General features: G+C 44.7%; 1 protein-coding gene across 1 annotated transcript in view; it reads left to right on the forward strand.

Moving 5' to 3' along the window:
- LOC147114852 (putative Polycomb group protein ASXL3) overlaps positions 1-23,796 on the forward strand; it is a 440,803-nt gene that overhangs the window by 73,816 nt on the left and 343,191 nt on the right. Inside the window, exons 3-4 of the mRNA XM_085992855.1 lie at positions 10,962-11,070; positions 12,794-12,905. Of these exons, the coding sequence (XP_085848981.1) occupies positions 10,962-11,070; positions 12,794-12,905 (221 nt within the window). The remainder of the gene's footprint in view (positions 1-10,961; positions 11,071-12,793; positions 12,906-23,796) is intronic.

The raw sequence follows: 23,796 nt of genomic DNA on the forward strand, positions 1-23,796 counted from the left end.
TTGGTGTCATATTTGACCCTGAAATGAGCCTCTGACCACATATCTGCGGAATAACTAAGACCGCCTATTTCCACCTCTGTAACATTGCCCGTCTCCGCCCTTGCCTCAGCTCATCCACTGCTGAAACCCTCATCCATGCCTTTGTTACCTCTAGAATTGACTATTCCAATGCACTCCTGGCTGGCCTCTCACATTCTACCCTATGTAAAGTTGAGGTGATCCAAAACTCGGCTGCCCGTGTCCTAAATCGTACCAAGTCCTGTTCACCCATCACCCCTGTGCTGGCTGACCTACATTGGATCCCAGTTAAGCAACGCCTCGATTTCAGTATTCTCATCCTTGTTTTCCAATCCCTCCATGGCCTCGCCCCCTCCCTAGCTCTGTAATCTCCTTCAGCCCCACAACCCCCGAGATAGCTGCGCTCCTCTAATTCAGCCCTTTGAGCATCCCTGATTATATTCGCTTAATCATTGGTGGCCGTGCCTTCTGTTGCCTAGGCCCTAAGCTCTGGAATTCCCTGCTAAACCTCTCCGCCTCGCTACCTCTCTTTCCTCCTTTAAGATGCTCCTTAAAACCTACCTCTTTGACCAAGCTTTTACTCACCTGCTCTAATTTCTCCTTATGTGGCTCGGTGTCAAACTTTTCGTCTTTTAATACTCCTGTGATGCGCTATATAAATACAAGTTGTTGTTGTTACCACATACTTGTGGTTATTACTAAAGCTGTAAAATATTTACTAACTGAGCTAAATATTTAGTGATTATTAACAGATATTGAAAAAGCATAGTGCAGTAAGTTAGTACTCTTGGGTGCCACACCAAAGCATGGTAGAAGCCAGACTTGTCCTTGAAGACCCTTTCACAAGGAGTCCACAGTTTTACACAGAATGTTAGTGACATTCTAAATAATAGAGTGCTCTCCTGTAAAAAGGAGGGAATATCCACTTGTTTAGTTTATTAGTTTTGTTTAGTTACAGAGCAGCATTGAGAGAGGTTTGAGAGCAGGACTTGGATTGGAAAGTTGTGGGGCGGAAAGAAGTATAAAAGCAGCAATATTATATTGATATTTTTTTTTTTTAAATATCCTTCCCATATACTTCCTTGAAGCTTCCCCTCAGCGACATCATCCGAAAACACAGCGTCAGTTTCCACATGTACGCTGACGACACCCAGCTCTCTCAACCCCTCCACAATCTCTAAATTGGTAGACTTCTTGTCCGACATCCAGCACTGGATTTGCAGAAATTTTCTCCAATTGAACATTGGGAAGACTGAAGCCATTGTCTTGGGTCCCCACCACAAACTCCATTCCCTAGCCACCGACTCCATCCCTCTCCTTAATCTGCCTGAGGCTGAACCAGACTGTTCACAACCTTGGCGACATATTTGACCCTGAAATGAGCTTACGACCACACATCTGTGCCATAACTAAGACCGCCTACTTCCACCTCCATAACATTGCCCATCTCCGCCCCTGCCTCAGCTCATCTGCTGCTGAAGCCTTCATCCATGCCTTTGTTACCTCTAGACTTGATTATTCCAACGCACTCCTGGCCGGCCTCCCATGTTCTGCCCTACGTAAACTTGAGGTCATCCAAAACATGGCTGCCCATGTCCTAACTCGCACCAAGTCCCGTTCACACATCACCCCTGTGCTCCCTGACCTACATTGGCTCCCGGTTAAGCAACGCCTCGATTTTAAAATTCTCATCCTTTATTTTCAAATCCCTCCAGGGCCTTGCCCCTCCCTATCTCTGTCATCTCCTCCAGCCCCACAGCCCCCCGAGATATTTGCTCTCCTCTAATTCTGCCCTCTTGAGCATCCCTGATTTTAATCACTCAACCATTGGCCGCCATGCTTTCAGCTGCCTAGGCCCTAAGCTCTGGAATTTCCTTCCTAAACCTCTCTACTTCTCTTTCTTCCTTTAAGATGCTCCTTTACACCTACCTCTTTGGCCAAGCTTTTGGTCATCTGACCTAATTTCTCCTTATGTGGCTCAGTGTCAAATGTTTTTGTCTTATAACACTCCTGTGAAGCGCCTTCAGATGTGTTACTATGTTAAAGGCGCTATATAAATAGAATTTGTTGTTTTTGTTTTTGTTGAAGGCATAATTCCTCCTGGGGTAGGATTCCATGAGCACCATTCTTGTATGGTGGATCATTCATGTGTGAGCATGAGAGTTGGCTGTCGAGAGCATCACTGTTCTGGACCGATGGACTATTTTATGTGTAGATAGCACCCTCTGGTGGCGGTTATGTGTTAGCAGTGTGTTTGTATGAAACAGAGGTCATTTGACCTTTGTTCCTTTCTTCCTGTGTGAGGCCATTTGACCTTTGTTCCTTTCTTCCTGTGAGAGGTCATTTGACCTTTGTACCTTTCTTCCTGTGTAACCCAGGAAGTAGAATCCCAGGAAGTAGAATTCCAGGAAGAACCTGGCAGTAATGGAGGATTCCATAAGGGTTTCACAATCCAATGTAATCTGATTTCATATGTTAGGCCAAGCGCAATATCTTTTCACAAAATTTGTTCAAGTAGAGCTTCAAAACAGCAAACGGCTTCACGAAGAATTATTTTGAATAAGTGTTTAACTTGCTGGATAACTAGATAGGAGCACGTCTAGCGTGGCCAGTACAGTGAAAAGATAGCAATACGGCTAGCAGTGAAAAGATATCAGTGCAAAGATATCAGTGAAAAGATATCAGTGAAAAGATAGCAATACGGCTAGCTGTGAAGAGCGGAGCAGGAGGAACCCAGTGTAAGCCTTAACCTCGTAGAGCACACCTACCTCACATCAACATGTCAGAAGATAATAACGAAAATGCTTTGCAGCGAGGAGAAGACCTTAAACAGGCAGACAAAACTGTAGAAGGTGACAATCGGTCTATAAGCTCTGGTTACGTCAGATCGCAAGCTGGTTCACGGTCATCAGGTGGTTCTAGAGTAAGCGTGACCATCGCCAGAGCACGAGCTAAGCTAGTGGCAGCTCAAGCCAGAGCTGCGCATGCGAACAGTGAAATAGAAATAAAAGTAAGACAGGCCCGTCTCCAAGCTGAATCACAAGCCGAACAGGCCCGTCTCCAAGCTGAATCCCAAGCCGAACAGGCCCGACTCCAAGCCGAACAGGCCCGTCACCAAGTTGAACGCCAGGCTGAACAGGCCCGCCTCCAAGCCACATTAGACGCTCTGCAGCAACAAAAAGAGATAGATGCTGCATTAGCTGAGACACAAGTATTCGAGGCAATTTTGGAGAGAGCTGATCCCGAGACAGCGTACAAACCTTTAATACCCGTTGCGTGGCAGAGTCCACGACAGCGCACCATAGAATACGTGAGCGACCATGCCGACATACAGTTTGCAGGAGAAAGGGATGGAGGCCCGCACATCTCTACAGACGCAAGCACTTCATATAACATGCCACAAGTTGCCAATCAAGGTCAAAGCAGACGGCGTGCCTCAAGCCGCAGAGTCTCCCCCAGCAGAACGGAAGACACGGTGCAGAGGAATAGGACACCGAATAGAGAAAGTCAGAGGCAAATCCCCTCTCGGTTCCTTGAGACCCCCAACAGAGCCCCTAGCCAAGGCAACCCTGGCACAGGTCCCAGCACCTACGACGTTGCCAAATACCTTGCACGCACCCAGCTGGTGACTTCGGGGTTAATTAAGTTTGATGATAGGCTGGAGAATTATCGGGCTTGGAAGTCCTGCTTCCACGATGCCAAATCGAGCTTAGACCTGTCGGCAGGAGAAGAGCTTGGCCTCCTTATCAAATGGCTCGGCCCAGAGTCCACCGGACAGGCCTGCAGGATAAAAGCGGCCAATGTGGGACATCTGCCAGAGGGGTTGAAGAAGGCTTGGGCGAGGCTGGAAGAAAGCTACGGCTCGCCCGAAGCCATTGAAAGGGCTCTCTTTGACAGGTTGGAGAACTTTCCGAGGTTGACGAGTAAGGAACCCCAGAAGCTCCGCGACCTTGGAGATCTGCTGTCGGAACTCGAAGCCGCAAAGCAGGACGACTACCTACCCGGTCTATCGTACTTAGACACTTCCAGAGGGGTAAGTCCCATCATTGAGAAGCTTCCATTTAACCTGCAAGAGAAGTGGATAACATTTGGATCAAAGTTCAAGCTAAAGCACAACGTGGCGTTCCCACCATTCTCTGCGTTCGTTAAATTCATCCGTAAAGAAGCCAAAGCCAGGAACGACCCCAGCTTCAACCTCTTCTCCTCCCACACAGCACTTGCCAGAAGAGACAAGTTTGACAGACATGGAAAGACACCAATATCTGTCCAAAAATGCAAGTGTCCTCAACTGAGCACACAAAGATTCAGAAGAAACCTGAGGATATGAGCAAACAATGCCCTATCCACAACAAGCCCCATCCTTTAAAGAAGTGCAAGGTAGATGTAAAATGCACAGAATGTGAAAGTGATCAATACATTTCAGCACTCCACCCAGGCCCAGCTCCTTGGAAGTCAGAGTCGCCTCCTCCCGCCTCAGAGCACGGCGGCGAGAGAGAGGGCGCTGCCGGTCCGGAGATTACATCCAGGTGCACCGAGGTGTGTGGAGAAGGAGTGAGCGCAAGAGCATGCTCCAAGATATGCCTCGTTAATGTGTACCATGTAGGACGTCACCAGGAATCTGAAAAGATGAAAGCACACTTCCTAGAATTTGTCAAGAAAATGCTTGTCAACGATCATGCAGAGATAGCTCCTCCACTCCAGGAAGGCCAAGAGTGTTGGTACCTCCCTTCCTTCGGAGTCTATCACCCCAAAAAGCCGGAACAGATCCACGTGGTGTTTGACTCCAGTGCACCATTTCAGGGAGTCTCTCTAAACGATGTGCTCCTCACAGGGCCCGATCTTAACAACAGCCTCTTGGGAGTGCTCATGAGATTCAGGAAAGAGCCCGTCGCCACCACTGCCGATATCCAGCACATGTTTCATTGCTTCGTGGTGAGAGAAGACCACAGAGACTTCCTCCGCTTCCTGTGGTATCGGGACAATGACCCCAATAGAGACATTGTGGACTACAGAATGCGTGTCCATGTCTTTGGGAATAGCCCATCCCCTGCTGCCGCCATATACGGACTAAGGAGGGCTGCCAAGGAAGAAGACGACAACTTTGGCAGTGATGTGAGAGGGTTCATCGAACGAGAGTTCTATGTCGACGACGCACTGAAGTCATTCCTGACCGAAGCAGAGGCCATCAGTACCCTCGGACGAGCCCAGGAACTACTTGCACTATCCAACCTCGGGCTGTATAAGATAGCCTCTAACAGACCAGCAGTGATGGAAGCATTCCCCCCTGAAGATCGTGCTAAGGACGTCAAGGACCTAGACCTCTTCACTGATGACCTCCCCTTACAGCGTAGCCTAGGGGTGTCGTGGAACATAGCAACAGACACGTTCACGTTCCAAGTCTTAGACGTCAAGAAACCCTTCACACGTAGAGGAGTGCTCTCTACAGTCAACAGCCTATACGACCCTCTCGGCTTCTTAGCCCCTGTCACCATACAAGGCAGGCTGCTCCTCAGGGAACTCTCCACACGCGCTGAAGAGTGGGATTCACCTCTCCCTGAAGAGATGGAAGAGCAGAGTGGGACAGATGGAGAGACTCACTCCAAGACTTACAGGAGATCTGAATACCTCGCTGCTATTCGTCTTTGTCTCCCTTAAATGCCCAATTCAAAGAGCTTTGGGTCTTTGCAGACGCATCCGCTAAGGCCATTGCAAGTGTGGCTTATCTGAAGGTCACCACTCAAGAAGGACAAAGCAAAACCGGCTTCGTCTTTGATAGAGGCAAGTTGGCGCCCCAGCCAGACCTCACCATACCCAGATTGGAACTGTGCATAGCAGAACGCAACCTACCCCCTCACAGCAGTCTACGGAAGCTGCATCCTATCATCAACACCGATGGACCGTCTCTGAGGTGGTTCTTCTTTTGTCGCCAGAGGACTCCAGTGACAAGTAGAGTTCGGACTATGTGGAGTCGTTAACGACCCCAGACGGGGAGTGTTCTGGACCGATGGACTATTTTATGTGCAGATAGCACCCTCTGGTGTCGGTTATGTGTTAGCAGTGTTTTTGTATGAAGCAGAGGTCATTTGACCTTTGTTCCTTTCTTCCTGTGTGAGGTCATTTGACCTTCGTACCTTTCTTCCTGTGAGAGGTCATTTGACCTTCGTACCTTTCTTCCTGTGAGAGGTCATTTGACCTTCGTACCTTTCTCCCTGTGTAACCCAGGAAGTAGATTCCCAAGAAGTAGAATTCCAGGAAGAACCTGGCAGTAATGGAGGATTCCATAAGGGTTTCACAATCCAATGTAATCTGATTTCATATGTTAGGCCAAGCGCAATATCTTTTCAGAAAATTTGTTCAAGTAAAGCTTCAAAACAGCAAACGGCTTCACGAAGAATTATTTTGAATAAGTGTTTAACTTGCTGGATAACTAGACAGGAGCATGTCTAGCGCAGCCAGTACAATCACAGCCAAGTCTGATCCTGTATTCATCTGAAGCCCATACACAAGGTCATTGGGTATCACTCAGGTGCAGAAAGTTTTGCTAATTTTCCTCCCCCCACCCACCCCGCTCAAGGGTAGTGAGGCCAATTGTGGAATCCTCCCTGCTGCTGCAGCTGAGACCAACCCTTACAAAATCGAATCTGCAACTCTGTCTTTATAGCTTACTGCATCACCAGGTGGTAACTTTACCATCAAGTTATCAGGATAGCATATTAATATAAGTTAAATTATAACCATAAGAAAGCATTTTAACACTCAAACTATTAGAAATATTAAAAGTTCTATGTTTTGATTGTGTAGTCATTTTACGCGTTACGGTACCTTACTAAAGATTTTTAGACTTAATGCAATTATATCACGTGTTGTATTCATTGTTCTATATTTCTGTTTTCATTTTTTCTGCTTTTAACACATTGGATTTTATTCAACATCTGGTGACATCTTTTAGAAGGTGAGCATTTTTTATTTTTCTAAAATCTAGTGTAATTGGATGCACTGTACTGTTAGGACTTTTTTTTGTTTTATAAGGGGACAGAAAGATTTTTATTTATAATTTTTCTTGACTAAGTTGGGCCACTATCATAGGCCACAATTCCTTCAGTATTGCTCTTAAGGCAACTGGTAAAGAAGTGTGTAAGAATTCTCACCTTCCCCGAGGTGGTGCCTAATTACTGTTCCACACTTCTCTATCAAATTCTTCTTCCTACCCCCAAATGGCCTGGCTAAGATTGGCAACTCCTGCATAGGGACATGCAATCATAAATTTGCATGGTACAGTGCCAGTCTGCGACATAATTTTAGTGTTCCAATGTCATGTACCAACTTGTTGGCACCAATTGCAAAGATGTTAATTTTGTGCCTGCGCAAGTAAAAACAATGGAATTAATTGTGTTACAATGATGGTGATGGTTTTTGTCTTGTTCACATCTGTGTAAATGTTAAAGTGTCACCTCAGTTTTAACAAAAAACTTTATTGGATTTTCAAAATTCTTGGTAAATCATTCTGTGTCAATAGTAAGGGGCACTTACTATATTTTTAAAATTAAATATTCTGGAAGTTATCAGTGCATTTAACTGCAAACTGAATTTCCTTGTAAAGTAATTTGTCACCTCAGTACCTTAATATTTGGCTTGATTTTCACTAACGTAAATGATTTTCTGATGTGATGTAAGCAGAACTATGGATTAGTAAAACAAGTAAGTTTTGTTGTAACTATATGTTGTTCAATTATGCTTGAAATTTGCTCTAATAATTTCTCATATTGTTACAAGAAAGAGGTGGCAAAAAATGTCTAGTTACTGCAATAAATAGTCCACATTCTTCTCTCATTTGTGATTTATAAAAAAATCAAGTATCTGAATTATACTGCGAGTTTTAAGAATGCTTAACTATAAAAGTTTCATTCACCTTTGGTCCAGAGTTCAATTTTCATGATCTGCCTCGTGGCCAACATAAGTTACTCCCTGTTGGCCTAATAACTGCCTCATTCTTAAATTTGGAAGCTCTTGTATTGCCAAGACTTTACAGTAGCACAGCTGGCTTGGCTCCTGGATGGAAGTATTAAATCCTGCTCATAGAATTATAGAATTTTACAGCCCATCGCACCTGCACTGACTCTTTGGAAGAACTACCCACTTAGTCCCATTCTCCTGTCATTTCCCCATAAATATTTATCTACTTCCCTTTTAAAAGCTGATATGGATTTTGTTTCCTCCAATGTTTCTAGCAGGATATTCCATGGTCTAAAAACCCTCTACATAAAATAATTCCCCTAACCTCTCCCTTCATTCATTTGCAGATGATCTTAAATGTATGCTCTCTCGTTACCAACCCACCGACTGGGGAAATAATTTTTTGCTATTTACCTTATCAAAACCCCTCATAATTTTGAACATCTCTTCCAGATCCTGTGTTAACTTTCTCTGTTCTAGTAAAAAGTTCTGCACTTCCTCTAGTTGCTCATCATAACTAAAGCCTCTTATCCCTGGTATCATCTTCTGTACCTTCGCCATAGCCTTGACATCCTTCCTAAAGTTGAGCACTCAAACTGTATTCCAAATGAGGCCTAACCAATGATTTGTACCTATAATAATGTGACCTACTTTTACTTTTTTATTTTATGCCCCATTTATAGGATCCCCTGTGCTTTTAAAAAAAAACAGCTTATTAACGTCCTCCACTTCTGATTTCTGTATCTGAACTCCTAAGCCTCTCTACTCCTACTTTTTTAAAGTGACCAGTAAACTATACAATGTGAATCCTGAAGTGATTGAGAGTGAGATGAGCGATATTACAATGGATAAAAGGAAAATTTCAGACAAGGTAGTTAGGCTAAAGGAAGTGCTAGGGCTCAACAGCATACATCCTAGGATCCCGAGAGGGATGTGTGAGGAAATTGCATAGACCCTAGAAATTATATTTCAGGGCTCCATTGAGTGTGGGTGTGTGCCAGAGAACTGGAGAATGGCCAATGTAGTACACGTTTTTAAAAAGGGAGACAGCTAATCTGGGTAATTACAGGCCAATTAGTTTAACATATAGGGATAGGGTAGGGATATTTTTACAGTCTTTAATTAAGGATGGAGTTACCACATATCTAAAGAGAAAATAGTTAGAAGTAGCCAACATGGATTTCAAAAGGGACAATTATACTTGACAAACCTCATTGAATTCTTTAAAGAGGTAAGATGGTAGATGGGGAAATGCAGTAGATGTAGTGTACATGGACTTAAGGAAAGCCTTTGGTAACATACCACAGGGGAGATTACTAGAGAAGATTAAGGTGTTTGAAGTTAGGGGGAAGATAGCAAGCCAGATTAAAAATTGGTAAGAAGGGAGAAAACAGGAATTAAGGTCAATGTTTCTGAATGGTTTGAAGTGGGTAGTGGTGTCCCACATAGTTCAGTTCTGGGGCCACTTCTGTTTACTATGTATACCAATGATGTGGATATTGGCCAGCAGGGAGTGGTGCCAAAATTTGCAGATGATACCAAAATAGGAGGTATAGTAAATTCTTTAGAAGACCAAAGGAAGCTGCAAAGAGCTATTGATAAGATGGGGGAATGGGATGAAAAGTGGCAGACAGAATTCAATGACAATAACTGTGAGATGGTACATTTAGGTTAAAAACAATAATAGTAATTATACTCTGAATGGAAGCAAGCTCGGTGCTGTGGAAGAGCAGAGGGATTTGGGGCTACAGTTTCATAGGGCATTAGAGGCAGCATCTCGGGTTCATAAAGCTGTAGGAAATAAAAAAGATAATGAAATTCTAGTTTTTATCACAAAGGGTATAGAATATAAAAGCCAAGTGGTAATGATGAGTTTGTGTAAAACAAGTAGTAGGCCGCACTGTACCGCTGAATGTGATGTGAATTGAGAACTTACCTGTGTCCATTGTTATTCAGTTTGTTGTTACTTGATATTTATTTTTCCATAATGATCTAATTGAATGCTGGAACAGGCTCGAGGAGCTGATTGGCCTATTTCTGTCCCTATGTTCCTATAAATCACAATTTCTCTACTGTATCAGCTTCCTAGTCATGTTATCAACAGTTAGAATATAACATTCAAAATTGTTGAATTTTCTTTAGATTCTATCACTTCTGCATTTCTGTTATTTAATATATATCTTAAACCATCAAATTTGATGTTAGATTAATTCACCCTCTGGAAGTTATTCAGCTAAGCCTAGAAGAATGCCAAGATGTCATTTTACCACTTTAGCCTTTTTCCTGAATTCAACAATACAATATCTCCAAATCTTCAACTGTTTACATTTTATCTCATAGTTAAGCTAACGTAATAATAGTGTGGAGATGTTTGCGATTTTGTAATTTAAGTGGCAACACTGGGTTAGTGCATATTATATGAAACGTGCTGTACAGCATGTTTCTTTTCCTCATGACAAACTGGAATGAATACAAAAGCAAAAAGTTTACACAATATGCAAACGACTCATGTAGGCAACATCAGGCTGAGTGACTTCTGAGAAGAAAAAAAGAAAGCAAAGAATGTGTGGTAACAGTGTCTCCCAACCCCCCACTTCCAGGTCATTCTAATGCATTTTCTTTTATTTCATTGAATACTGATACTCTTGAACTTTCCCCTTCTTTGATCATTCTGGCATTTTAGAACACAAGGGTGGTTTCTTGGATTTCTGCTGCATGTGTTAACATGTACATTTTGATTTGTCTTTAGCCTTCAATGACTGTATATATTTTAGATTGACAACTTAGATTGTGATTTCATTTGGATTTTATTTTTTTGTGCTTGATGGTTGATTTTACAAATGGTCAAGATTAAAATTTGCTCTTCAACTCTGCTATTGTAATGTAAATGCTGGTCAAGGTTGGAGGAATTTGCACAAAGTCCAAGTGGAAAGTGAATATCATGTGAGAAGTGCTCACACATTTATTTATGCATCTGTCTCTCAAATCAGTGGAACCTCTCCTCTGGCCTGCCTTAATGCCATGCTTCATACCAATGCTCGTGTGGAAGATGGAGCTTTCTGTCGAATTCCAGGAAAGATGGGTCTTTATGCTCTTAAAGTAAGTAAATATGTAACACTTTTTAACACTAGTTATATTTCTAATGTTTTATTATTACTAGGAAATAGGAAAACTGTTGGCTTGTATGTCTTTCAACAAAAAATGGTAAATACTCAGACATATAAATGTTTGATCGGAGGAAAAAAGCTTATTGATTTTAGTTGTGTTACCAGTAAAGAGAATAAATAAGTTCTATAACGTTGCATGGTGGTGAAGACTTTATTCTTTCCAATCTATTTTGGTTGAATTATTAACTTAGATAAATTTTAAAACTGCTATATCAATCATGTTGTTGGCGTGTCTTCAAAATCAATTATAAATCTAGTTATGTGCTGTTTTTGCATTAAAAATTAATTAGTCTTAAGTTCTTTCATTATATATGAAGATACAATATTATGATTTGTTCAGTTTTATACATTCAATCTCAAATGAGGACAGAGCCAAATGAGGATGTCCTCACTATAACAAACAATTATGTATCAATTAATTGATCATATTGGTGTAGCAGCAACAATGGAGAACTTTCAATGACTGTTTAAGCCCAGTCAGTCATTTTTAAAAGAAAGACTTGAATTTACATAATATCATATTAGCTCTGTCAGATACATGTCAAAATGCTTCAGATACAATATATTTCTTTGACGTGCAGTGACTTATATAGACATACACAATAGTCATATTCTGCACAACAATGAGAGTAATAAGCAGTTAATCTGTTTCTAGTGCTGTGGTTGGCCAGGACACCACAGAACTCCCTGCTCTTCTAGATCTGTAATATCCACTTGAACTGACAGTCAGAATTTAACATCTCAACTGACATATAGCACACAGGAACAACAACTTGCATAGCCTTTTTAACATAGTAAATGCCCGTAGGCATGTCACTTAGGAGAAAAAAATGTAGTACACTGGCATGTCAGCATAATTTATGTACTCAAGTTCCAGCTTGGGGCATGAACTGCAACCTATTGATTCAGAAGTAAGAGTGCTACCAATTGAGGCAAGCTGCCATTGTATTGCAATTGGCTAGAAAAGCAAGGTAGAGGCTCAAACAGTAGTTAAGCCTGAAGTCAAATACTGATTCTCCTTTGCTGTAGGGGAACTGAGGGTGGTGGGCCAATAGCAGCACTCACCCTGCACCCATCTAAATTCCCCAGTTATTATGGTGCAGGTCATTAATTATTACTCTGAGAAGTTATAAACTAAGTGGTACAAATACTAAAGATGTTGCACTGTTGAAAATGAATTTCTGGATTAAAAAAATGATTGTCAAATGCAATAAATTTTAACTAGAATGTAGGCTGTTCCTATCATTTCCATGTGTTGTTATCCCTATAATCATTGAAACGGTTCAGATTCAGGAAATAGACAACCTCATTAATACTGAAAGATTTATATTTCTCTTCTATAGTCTGGATATTGATGTCACTGGCTGGAATTAAAGCTGCAAGCTATAGTTGTGAGCTGAAACTAGTACCCTGTAAACTTTTAGTACAGCAGTTCAGTGTAAGTGTTATTCATCATCAGTATACAAGGGATATATGACAAAAGCAACCCACATGCTTTGTATGCACAGCAAGCCTCAACAAGATGTACACCCAGGTTAAGGTTGACGAGCTGACTTCTGCTCAAACAGAACATAATTGTTGCACTATTTTATGTTAAAAATGCTTTTGTAGAAAAGATATGTGACCACTAACTTAACTGTTTTTGTTATCTACAGAAAGATGAATTGGTAATGTCAGCAGAAGGGGTCATTGATTTGGATGGTGACTCAGATTTAGACAGCTGTGAAATGGCTGAAACAAACAATAGTAATGGAGAGGAAAATGGAGGTATGTGGAGTTGTCAGTAATTTTGAACATGAAGCTGTGGTAATTTGCAAATTGAGAAGAAAGGCTTATTGGGGTAAAAGACATCTTCCTTCCTCTCAAGCGGACCCCCTGAGATAAGGGGTCGACACTTGCCCTATAGCAACCACGAATTCACCAGAAGGACACCTTGGATAAGTTTCACAATCTTTATTCAAGCATATGCAGGGGGAAAATCTCAGTCTCATCCCAGAGATAGGATTCTTCCACCGAGTATCAAATACATACAGCAATTATACCCTAACTTGAGGCGTGCACCCCCCTTCTACAATCATGATTAGTCGACAGAATTATTTGTTCCTGCTCTGGCCAGGAGGTGCTTACATCATGCTTTGAGAATCTGTATGTCCTGCCTTATCTTAAGCAAGGACAAAAGACCAGCTTATCAGCTTTACAGTTCCTGTTTTGTCTAAGTCCTACACTCCTAAGCAAGGATAGGAGACAAACTTATCAGCCTTCTAGTTTCCTACTAATTTTAATTCTAAGAAGTTATAGTTTCTTCTAACTTTTAATTCTAAGAAGTCTTTTTTGTCCCCTTACAAGGCTTTTGACATTTGTTCGATTCAGTTTGGAAATAATGACTAACAATGACTAATTTCATTCTGGAATGCAAAGATAAACCCCAGCTTCTATTCTCCACTACTAACCGTCTTCTTAAATCCCTCTCCCCTGTCTCCTTCACGCTCACCTCCGGCAGCAAGTGTGAGGAGCTCATGGACTTCTTTGTCTCCAAGATTGAGACCATCCATTCACTTGCCTCTGCCACTTCCCTTCCTTCCTCTAGCCCACCGGCTCAAACTTCCTCTAAGGTTCCCCCTTGCCCTAGTCCTGAACTCACATCTTTCTCCAGTTTCTCTCATTTCTCCCCTCATGACCTCTCCATGCTCATCTTGTCCATGAGACTCACTTCCTGCTCCCTCAACCCTATTCCCACCAAACTGCTGACCACCCAACTTCCTTTTATGGCTCAAGAACAGAAAATGCTGAAAATACTCAGCAGGTCAGGCAGCATCTGTGGAAAGAGAAACAGAGATAAGGGGCTAGATTTTCGGGGAGACGTCAGGCGGGGTTTCAGGCGTGTGGGGGGGGGGGAAATCCCGACTTTGGGGGTCCTGACACCATCCCACCCAAAACCCCGCCCCACGTAAGTTTCAGGGGCGGTGGGTACCTGCCCCGCACTGGGACCCGCCGAAACCAGACGGGAAGGGATTAGTGCCAATTAACTGCCTGTTAACAGGTAGTTAACAGGCAGTTTTTAGCCTAATCCACATTTTGAGGGGTTTCGTGTGGGTTTCCCGACGGCTCCAAACCACGCCAGGTTAGAGCAGCGGGCCGTCGGGTTGAATGAGTTGGAAGGGTCGCGATGTCGGCGCTCAGGTGAGTGATGCGTGCATGAGTGTAAAGGTAAGTGTGTTTGGTGTATCTAAAGTGTGTAAAGAACTTTTACTTACCTTTACTTACCTTAACAGCCTTTCTTCCTGTAGCCGTCGGGAGCGCAGCACTCAGCCGGAACTGAAAGCTGAACGGCTGCGATCTGTCAAAAGTGACAGCCTTCAGCTTTTAGTGCTGCTGAGATTTCTAAATGAGTCTGCGCAGAAGGACTCATCTTAGAAATCAGACTGTCAGTGTTTGACAGCTTCAAACAGCTGTGAAACACTGATATTTCTGTAACGTATGTAATGTATATATACCTTAAGGGAGAGAACTACTTTTTACAGCTCCTGTATACAGTAGTACCGGCAGTGACCACACCTGTATATAAACCCTGAGTAGTGATCTGTACAATTAGTTCTAGAGTAACCCTCATTCAGTAAACACCTGTTGAATCGTTCCCTGCAGTCTGTTGTCTGATTATTGAAGGGCACAACATTAAGATACACAGACATAACATTGGCGACGAGGCAGATTCGAACCTACCTGCAACTCTGCATCACCTCCCAGGGATTCGCTCCTGGAGAACAGTGGAAGAAGGTCGAGTCCAGAAGCACGGGCGTCGACCACGGGCAACCGCCCAGTCATCCAGCGGAGATTTGAGCATCGCAGGGGAGGCTGTCGAGAGCCAGGCTTGGCTTTCCAGTCATGGCGGTCCAGCAAAACGGGCTGGCAACAGGTACTGCGCAGACCCTTCCCAGACAGCGGCGGGCTAGAGCCCGACTGAGCGGCACAGAAAAAGGCCGAGCAGCGTCGACGGGGGAGAGAGAGAGGGCAGAGCGCACAGGGCGCAGCCGGTGTTCAGGACCGAGTGGCGTCAACGGGGGAGAGAGACGAGAGAGAGCAGAGCGCAGCCGGTGTTCAAGGGCCGAGCAGCGTCAACGGGGGAGAGAGGAGAGAGGCGCGCAGGAAAACGTGAGGCGCTGCCATTGCCATGAGGACCGCAGAGAGCGGCATTGGCAGCAGCGCAGGAGCAGTGCACGAAACCCACAGGGCGTCACCATTTGCCACGAGGACCGCCGAGAGCGGCGTTGGCAGCAGCGTGGGAGACGCCATTTTAAGCCGCAGCGGGGAAGAAAGGAAAGCGCGGGAGATGCCATTTTAAGCCAGTCTAACCACACCCAAAAATGCCGAAGAGTGGCAGTATCACAGCGTTCAACAATGAAGTCGAAGATTGGACGACATATGTCGAACGCATAGAAGTATACTGCAAGGCGAATGAAGTGCCAGATGACAAGAAAGCGCTGGTATTGTTGAATTCAATGGGTGCAAAAACATATGGCTTACTACGAAACCTAGTAACCCCAGAGAAGCCAGTAGAAAAGGATTTTGAAAACATAGTATCAATCCTACAGGACCACTTAAACCCCACACCGCTGCTGATAGCAGAAAGATTTAAGTTTCACAAAAGGAACCAGCATAAAGATGAAAGTAATGCTGAGTATTTAACGGAACTGCGCAAGCTATCGAAACACTGCCAGTTTGGAACTGGACTAGCAGGTACTTTAAGGGACAAGTTTGTGTGTGGGCTTCAAAGTGAAGGAACCCAGAAACGGCTTCTATCAGAAAAGGATCTTACGCTGGACAAGGCTTTCAGCATTGCAGTATCACACGAAGCAGCAGCACGGAGCGCTGCAGAGATACAACGGAGACCGCAAGAATATGGCACAAATGAAATGTCATACGGAACAGTGAAGTGCTATCGCTGCGGCAGAACAACACACGACCATAATGATTGCTGGTTCAAGGACAAAGTGTGCAGACAGTGTGGAAAAGTAGGACACATAGCAAGAGTCTGCAGGTCAGGAAAGAAAACCAGCAGCAAGAAATCGCCACAGGAGAAGTACAAGAAGGTACATAAGGTGACGGAGAGTAGTTCAGTCGAACAAAAGAGTGATACAGACTCCGGAAGCAAGGAGCTGGGTTGTCTGAAACTACATAATGTGATCAAAACGGAGGATCACCAAACTATCTGGGTCACGCTCAAGATAGCAGGAGTCCAAGTGAAAATGGAATTGGACACAGGATCAGCCCTAACAGTCATAAACCGAAGGGACTACAAGCGGTTATTCTCACATATACCCTTGAGAGATACAAAGATTGTCTTGAAGACGTACACGGGGCAAAAAGTCTACCCCAAAGGAAAAATAAGGGTGAACATTATAAATAACGGCAAGGAAACACCAAAAATGGACCTATATGTATTGCCAGATGGAGGACCACCACTACTAGGACGTGAATGGATCCGGAAGATACAGCTAGATTGGCATTCCATACAAGCACTGACTGTAGATGCTAAAAAGGATGACGACGTCACACCTGAACGACTGTCAAAAATGCTAACTGACGCACAAGAAGTGTTCCAGCAGGGACTCGGAACACTAAAAGGCATAACAGCGATGATCAAAATAGAGGAACATGCAAGCCCAATGTTTTTTAAGGCCAGACCGGTACCTTATGCGATCCGCCCAGCCGTCGAAGCAGAGCTGGAAGGTTTGGAACATTCAGTAGTGTCCAAAGTGGACTGGAGCGAGTGGGCTACACCCATCGTTCCTGTAATGAAGAGGTCGTTGAGTAATACGCCTGGGGAACCAAAGAAGGTTCGCATCTGTGGGGACTTTAAGGTGACAGTGAACCCAGTCCTTCACACTGTACAATATCCGCTTCTGCGGATTGAAGATATTTTCGCCTCGCTATCTGGAGGGAAACGCTTCACTAAGATTGATCTGGCCCAGGCGTACCTGCAAATGGTGGTAGAAGAAGCCTCGAAACAGTACTTCACGATCAACACTCATGAAGGTCTCTACCAATACAACCGGCTGGTGTTCGGGGTAGCATCAGCTCCGGCTATTTGGCAAAGGGCAATGGAACAAGTCCTGCAAGGGATTCCAGGGACCCAGTGTTATTTGGACGACATCCTGGTCACGGACGAAAATGAGAGTGATCACCTCGCCAACCTGGAGCAGGTGCTCACTAGATTGAAGGAATATGGGCTCCGAGCTAATCGCCACAAATGCGTGTTTTTCCAGAAGCAGATCTCGTATTGTGGCCACGTTATTGATAAAGAGGGGTTACATAAGTCCCCTGAAAAGATTGAGGCAGTAGTCAAGGCTCCAGCACCGGAAAATGTGTCACAACTGAGGTCATTCCTAGGGCTGGTGAACTACTACCATAAGTTCTTGCCGAATTTGTCTACCGTACTACACCAATGAACACCCTACTGCAAACGGGGGTACCATGGAAGTGGAGTGACGAATGTAAACGAGCTTTCCAGAAGAGCAAAGCATTGATCACATCAAAAGAGGTGTTGGCTCATTTCAACCCAGCACTACCAATTCGGTTGGCGTGTGATGCATCATCCTATGGCATTGGAGCGGTGCTGTCGCACAAATTCCCGGACGGCTCGGACAGGCCAGTAGCCTTTGCGTCTCGGTCACTAACCTCAGCCGAGCGTAACTACGCCCAGATTGACAGGGAGGCCCTCAGCCTAGTGTGGGGAGTGAAAAAGTTCAATCACTATCTGCACGGGCAGAAGTTCACCTTGCTGCCTGACCACCAACCACTTGTCTCCATCTTTAATCCAAAGAAGGGCGTTCCGGTGATGACTGCACAACGGCTACAAAGATGGTCCCTTTTTCTAGGGGCGCACCAATATGAAATCGAGTATAAGGGCACGAAACAGCATGGAAACGCTGATGGGCTATCACGCCTGCCACTGCCTACTGCGGAGGAAGCACCAGCAGTGGATCCTGTCGAAATATTTCATTTGACTATAATTGAATGCTTGCCAATAACTAACACTGGTATAGAGAAGGAGACCCGAAATGACCCGACACTGTCTCGGGTATATGATTTGACGGTGAAGGGATGGCCAGCACATGGCGACTCACTGTTGCCAGCATTCTCATCCAGAAGAGAACAGCTGTCAGTATGCCAGGGGACCTTGATGTGTGGGTCCCGAGTGGTAATTCCACCCAAGTTAAGGGAGAGAGTGCTCAATGAGCTTCACAAAGGTCATCTGGGAGGGGTGAAAATGAAAAGCCTTGCTAGGGCTTATGTGTGGTGGCCGGGGATCGATCAGCAAATCGAGGACCTGACAAAGAGCTGCTCAGGATGCCAGAAGGTCCAAAATGCACCACCACATGCCCCTCTACACCCATGGGAGTGGCCCTCATCTCCATGGCAACGGGTGCATATTGATTTTGCTGGTCCATTCATGGACTCAATGTTTTTAATAGCCGTGGATGCGCACTCGAAATGGCCTGAGGTGATCAAACTGTCCTCCACCACCACGGAGAAAACTATTGCAGTCCTACGGACCATTTTTGCCAGGAACGGCTTGCCAGAGCAGATTTGCTCTGATAACGGACCACAGTTTGTGTCCGAAGAGTTTCGAAGATTTATGAAAAGGAATGGGGTAAGGCATTACACATTCGCCCCGTATCATCCAGTCACAAATGGATTGGCTGAGAGGTTCGTACAAACCTTTAAAAAAGCAGTAAAGGCCATGTGCGATGATGACATTCCACTGCAGCATAAGGTGGACAATTTCCTGTTAGCCTACAGAAATGCAACACATGCAGTCACCAACCAGGCCCCGGCCTTGATGTTCTTTAACCGAATGTTGAGATCTCATCTGGATTTGCTCAGACCAAATGTACGAAGAGATGTTGAGAGTAAGCAATTCCAGCACATCATTGAGAAGCCGACAAGGAGCTTCAATGTAGGGCAACCAGTCTTGGCCCGCGACTACCGAACAGAGAAATGGCAACCGGGAACGATATGCACACGGCAGGGGCCACTAATGTACACAGTGGATGTTGGGGAGAACATTGTGAGACGCCATGCTGACCAGATCCTAGAGTCACAGGAACGAGTCAACCCCATGTCTCAGCCATACGTACCTGGCGAGGAACCCGACGTACAGGTCGCATCTACTTCAGAAACAATAGCATTGGAAGCTGATGAATCAACTGACGACAGGGTGCTAGAATCGCCTCCGCACCAAGAGCGAGACACTCGGGAAAGGCATTATCCAGAAAGAATCAGGAAGCCTCCCCAGAGACTGAATATATGAATGGACTATTTTCATATAACATTGTATATTAAAAATGTTAATTGTTAAATGAGTATTATGGTACCTGTACTGTTAATCTAAAAGGGGAGGAATTGTAATGTATGTAATGTATATATACCTTAAGGGAGAGAACTACTTTTTACAGCTCCTGTATACTGTAGTACCGGCAGTGACCACACCTGTATATAAACCCTGAGTAGTGACCTGTACAGTTAGTTCTAGAGTAACCCTCATTCAGTAAACACCTGTTGAATCGTTCCCTGCAGTCTGTTGTCTGATTATTGAAGGACACAACATTAAGATACACGGACATAACAATTTCATCTGTCAGAAATCTTGACAGATGAAATTTCAGTCTGTGACGTCACCTGTTGCCGGGTGGCCCTTAATTGGCCTGCTGAGCCCACTGGGCAGGCTCAACAAGGTCAATCAAGGGAAAATCGCGCGGATTGGCCGGACGTCAAAGTAGGCGGGTCAGAAACCCGAAAGGGGAAGTCCTGCCTTCTTCCCAACAGGTTCGACAAAATCGACCCCGATGTTTCAGGTCGATGACCTTTCGTCAGAACTGGAAAAAGTTAGAGATGTAACAGATTTTAAGCAAGTGCAGAGGCAAGGAAAGGGGGAGGAGCGGAAAGAACAAAAAGGAAGGTCTGTGATAGGATGTGTTACGTCCGTGAATAATTGAGACATGGACAGCAGGAGTGAACAAAGTAAGTCTTTACTGGTGGAAGTCAATAGTGAAACTAAAAACACAGAGGCTCAATAGCGCCTTTTATACAGGGGTGGTCACTGCCGGTACTGCAGTCTGAGACCAGTTATTCTCTTAAAGGTACATACACAACAATTCCTCCCCTTTTACATAAACAGTACATAACATTCATTTAACAACTAAATGATAACTAGTTACAATCACAATTACTGTTGCTAGATACATTGGTTAAGTTTAAGCAATTATAAGTTCAGTCTTTGAGGAGGCTTCCTGATTCTGTCTGGATAACGCCTCTTTGGGGTATCAGGTTCTTCTGGCAATGTTGAGTCGGGATCAATGTCGTTGTTTGGTTCATTTGCTTCCAATATTACCGGTTCTGCGGTAGCTGCAATTGGAACGTCGATTTCATTACCAGGTGTATCAGATCGTGGTGTGGAGTTGACGTTTTCCCGTGACTCTAGAATCTGGTCAGCATGGCGTCTTACAATGCTCTCCCCAATGTCCACGGTATACATGAAAGGTCCTTGTCGTGTACAAATCGTTCCTGGCTGCCATTTCTCAGTGCGGTAGTCCCGGGCCAAAACTGGTTGACCTATCTTAAAACTCCTGGTCGGCCTTTCATTCATATTCTGAAACTGCCTGTTCTCCACATCTCTTCGGACGTTTGGCTTAACCAAATCCAAGCGGCATCGTAGTCTTCGATTGAAGAACATCATGGCTGGAGTTTGGTTGGTAACCGCATGTGTCACATTCCGGTAGGCAAACAAGAAGTTGTCCACCTTGTGTTGTAGGGGTATATCTTCATTTCACATTGCCTTGATAGCCTTCTTGAATGTTTGGACAAACCTCTCGGCCAATCCATTAGTGGCTGGATGATATGGGGCAGATGTGTAATGCTTAACACCATTGTTCTTTAAGAACCTCCGGAACTCTTCAGACACAAACTGTGGTCCATTGTCAGAGCAAATGTGTTCAGGCAGCCCATTCCTGGCGAATATGGTTCGTAAAACTGTGATAGTTTTTTCCGTGGTGGTTGAGGACATTTTTATTACCTCTGGCCACTTTGAATGTGCATCCACCGCAATTAAAAACATCGAGTCCATGAAGGGACCAGCAAAATCAATGTGCACCCTTTGCCATGGAGATGAGGGCCACTCCCATGGATGCAGAGGAGCTTGTGGTGGGGCGTTTTGGACCTTCTGGCATCCTGCACAGCTCTTGGTCATCTCTTCAATTTCTCTATCGATTCCCGGCCACCACACAAACGCTCTGGCTAAGCTCTTCATTTTTACCCCACCCAGATGACCCTCATGAAGCTCATTGAGTACTCTATCCGTCAACTTAGGTGGAATTACTACTCTGGATCCACACATCAAGGTTCCTCTGCACACTGACAGCTGTTCTCTTCTCGGCGAGAATGCTGGCAGCAGTGGTTCGCCATGTGCTGGCCATCCCTTCACCGTTAAATCATAGACCCGGGATAGTGTCGGGTCATTCCGTGTTTCCTTTTCTATGTTTGCATTCGTCACAGGGAGACATTCGACTATGGTCGAGTGGAATAACTCCATTGGATCCACTGCAAGGTCTTCTTCTTCCACCGTCGGCAACGGTAGACGTGACAATCCATCAGCATTTCCATGCTGTTTAGTTCCTTTGTACTCGATGTCATATTGGTGTGCCCCTAGGAAAAGGGACCATCTCTGCAGCCGTTGTGCTGTCATTATCGGTACGCCCTTCTGAGTGTTGAAAATGGAAACAAGAGGTTGATGATCGGTTAGTAGAGTAAATTTTTGACCGTGCAGGTAGTGATTGAACTTCTTCACCCCCCACACTAGGCTGAGGGGCTCTCTGTCAATGTGGGCGTAGTTACGCTCGGCAGAAGTTAACGAGCGTGACGCAAAAGCTATCGGCCTCTCTAAACCATCAAGGAATTTATGTGACAGTACCGCCCCAATGCCGTAGGGAGACGCATCACACGTCAGCCTGATTGGCAGTGCTGGGTTGTAGTGAGCCAATACTTCCCTTGAAGTGATTAAGTCCTTACTCTTCTGAAAAGCACGCTTACAATCATCGCTCCATTTCCATGCTACCCCCGTTCGTAGCAGGGCGTTCAGTGGGTGCAGAATCGTCGACAAATTCTGCAAAAACTTATGATAGTAATTCATCAATCCGAGGAATGACCTCAGTTGCGACACATTTTCAGGCGCTGGGGCCTTAACAACCGCTTCAATTTTGTCAGGGGACTTAAGTAACCCCTCTTCATCAATCACGTGGCCACAATACGATATCTGTTTCTTAAAAAATTCGCACTTGGGGCGGTTGGCTCGCAGCCCATGTTCCCGTAGTCTAGTGAGCACCTGTTCTAGGTTGTTAAGGTGTTCACTGTCATCTTCACCTGTTACAAGGATGTCGTCCAAGTAACACTGAGTCCCCGGAATCCCTTGCAGGACTTGTTCCATCGCTCTTTGCCATATCGCCGGAGCCGATGCTACTCCGAATACCAATCGATGATACTGGTAAAGACCTTTGTGAGTGTTTATCGTGAGATACTTCCTAGAGGACTCCTCAACCTCCATCTGCAAATATGCTTGTGCTAGGTCAATTTTTGTAAAACGCTTCCCTCCAGACAGTGAGGCGAATATGTCTTCTATCCTTGGAAGAGGATATTGTACTGTATGAAGGACCGGGTTCACCGTCACCTTGAAATCCCCACAGATGCAAACCTTCCTTGGCTCCCCGGACTTATTGCTTAACGTTTTCTTCATGACAGGAACGATGGGTGTCGCCCACTCGCTCCAGTCGACCTTAGACAACACGCCCACCTTCTCCAGATTCTCCAGCTCTGCCTCGACGGCTGGGCGAATTGCATATGGTACCGGTCTTGCTTTGAAAAACTTGGGAACTGCATTCTCTTCTATTTTTATCGAGGCGGTTACGCCTTTAAGCATGCCCAGTTCTTGTTGAAATACCTCTTTGGCGTTAGCTAAGATTGTTGACAATCGTCCAGGAGTGACGTCTTCATCTTTTTTACCGTCCACCGTCATTGCATGAATGGAGTGCCAATCTAAGTTTATCTTCCTGATCCATTCCCGTCCCAATAACGGTGGTCCACCATTTGGCAGTATGTAGAGATACAATTTCCGTATTTTCTTGCCGTTGTATTCAACAGGCACCCTTATTTTTCCTCTGGGGTATACTTTTTGCCCCGTATACGTCGTCAAGACGATGGATGTCTCTCTCAAGGGTATGTGTGAAAATAGCCGCTCGTAGTCTCGTCGATTCATGACGGTTAGCGCTGATCCTGTATCCAATTCCATTTTAACTTGGGACCCTGCTATCATGAGGGTGACCCAAATGGTTCGGTGATCCTCTTTTGCGATTACATTGTGAAGTTTGAGAGAGCTTAGTCTCCTGTTCCCGGATTCACTATCGCTCATCTGGTCTTTGTAACTACTGTCCGTCATCTTTTGTACTTTCTTGTACGGTTCCTTAGTAGCCTTTTTGTTGTCGCTGGTCTTCTTCCCAGACCTGCAAACTCGTGCAATGTGTCCCATCTTCCCGCATTGCCTGCATATTTTGTCTTTGGACCAGCAGTCCTTCTGGTCATGGTTAGTTCTGCCGCAGCGATAACATTTAAC

The sequence above is a fragment of the Somniosus microcephalus genome, chromosome 7, assembly GCF_052327205.1.
Source record: "Somniosus microcephalus isolate GS21.2 chromosome 7, FLI_Smic_1.0, whole genome shotgun sequence".
In the NCBI taxonomy this organism is placed as follows: Eukaryota; Metazoa; Chordata; class Chondrichthyes; order Squaliformes; family Somniosidae; genus Somniosus; species Somniosus microcephalus.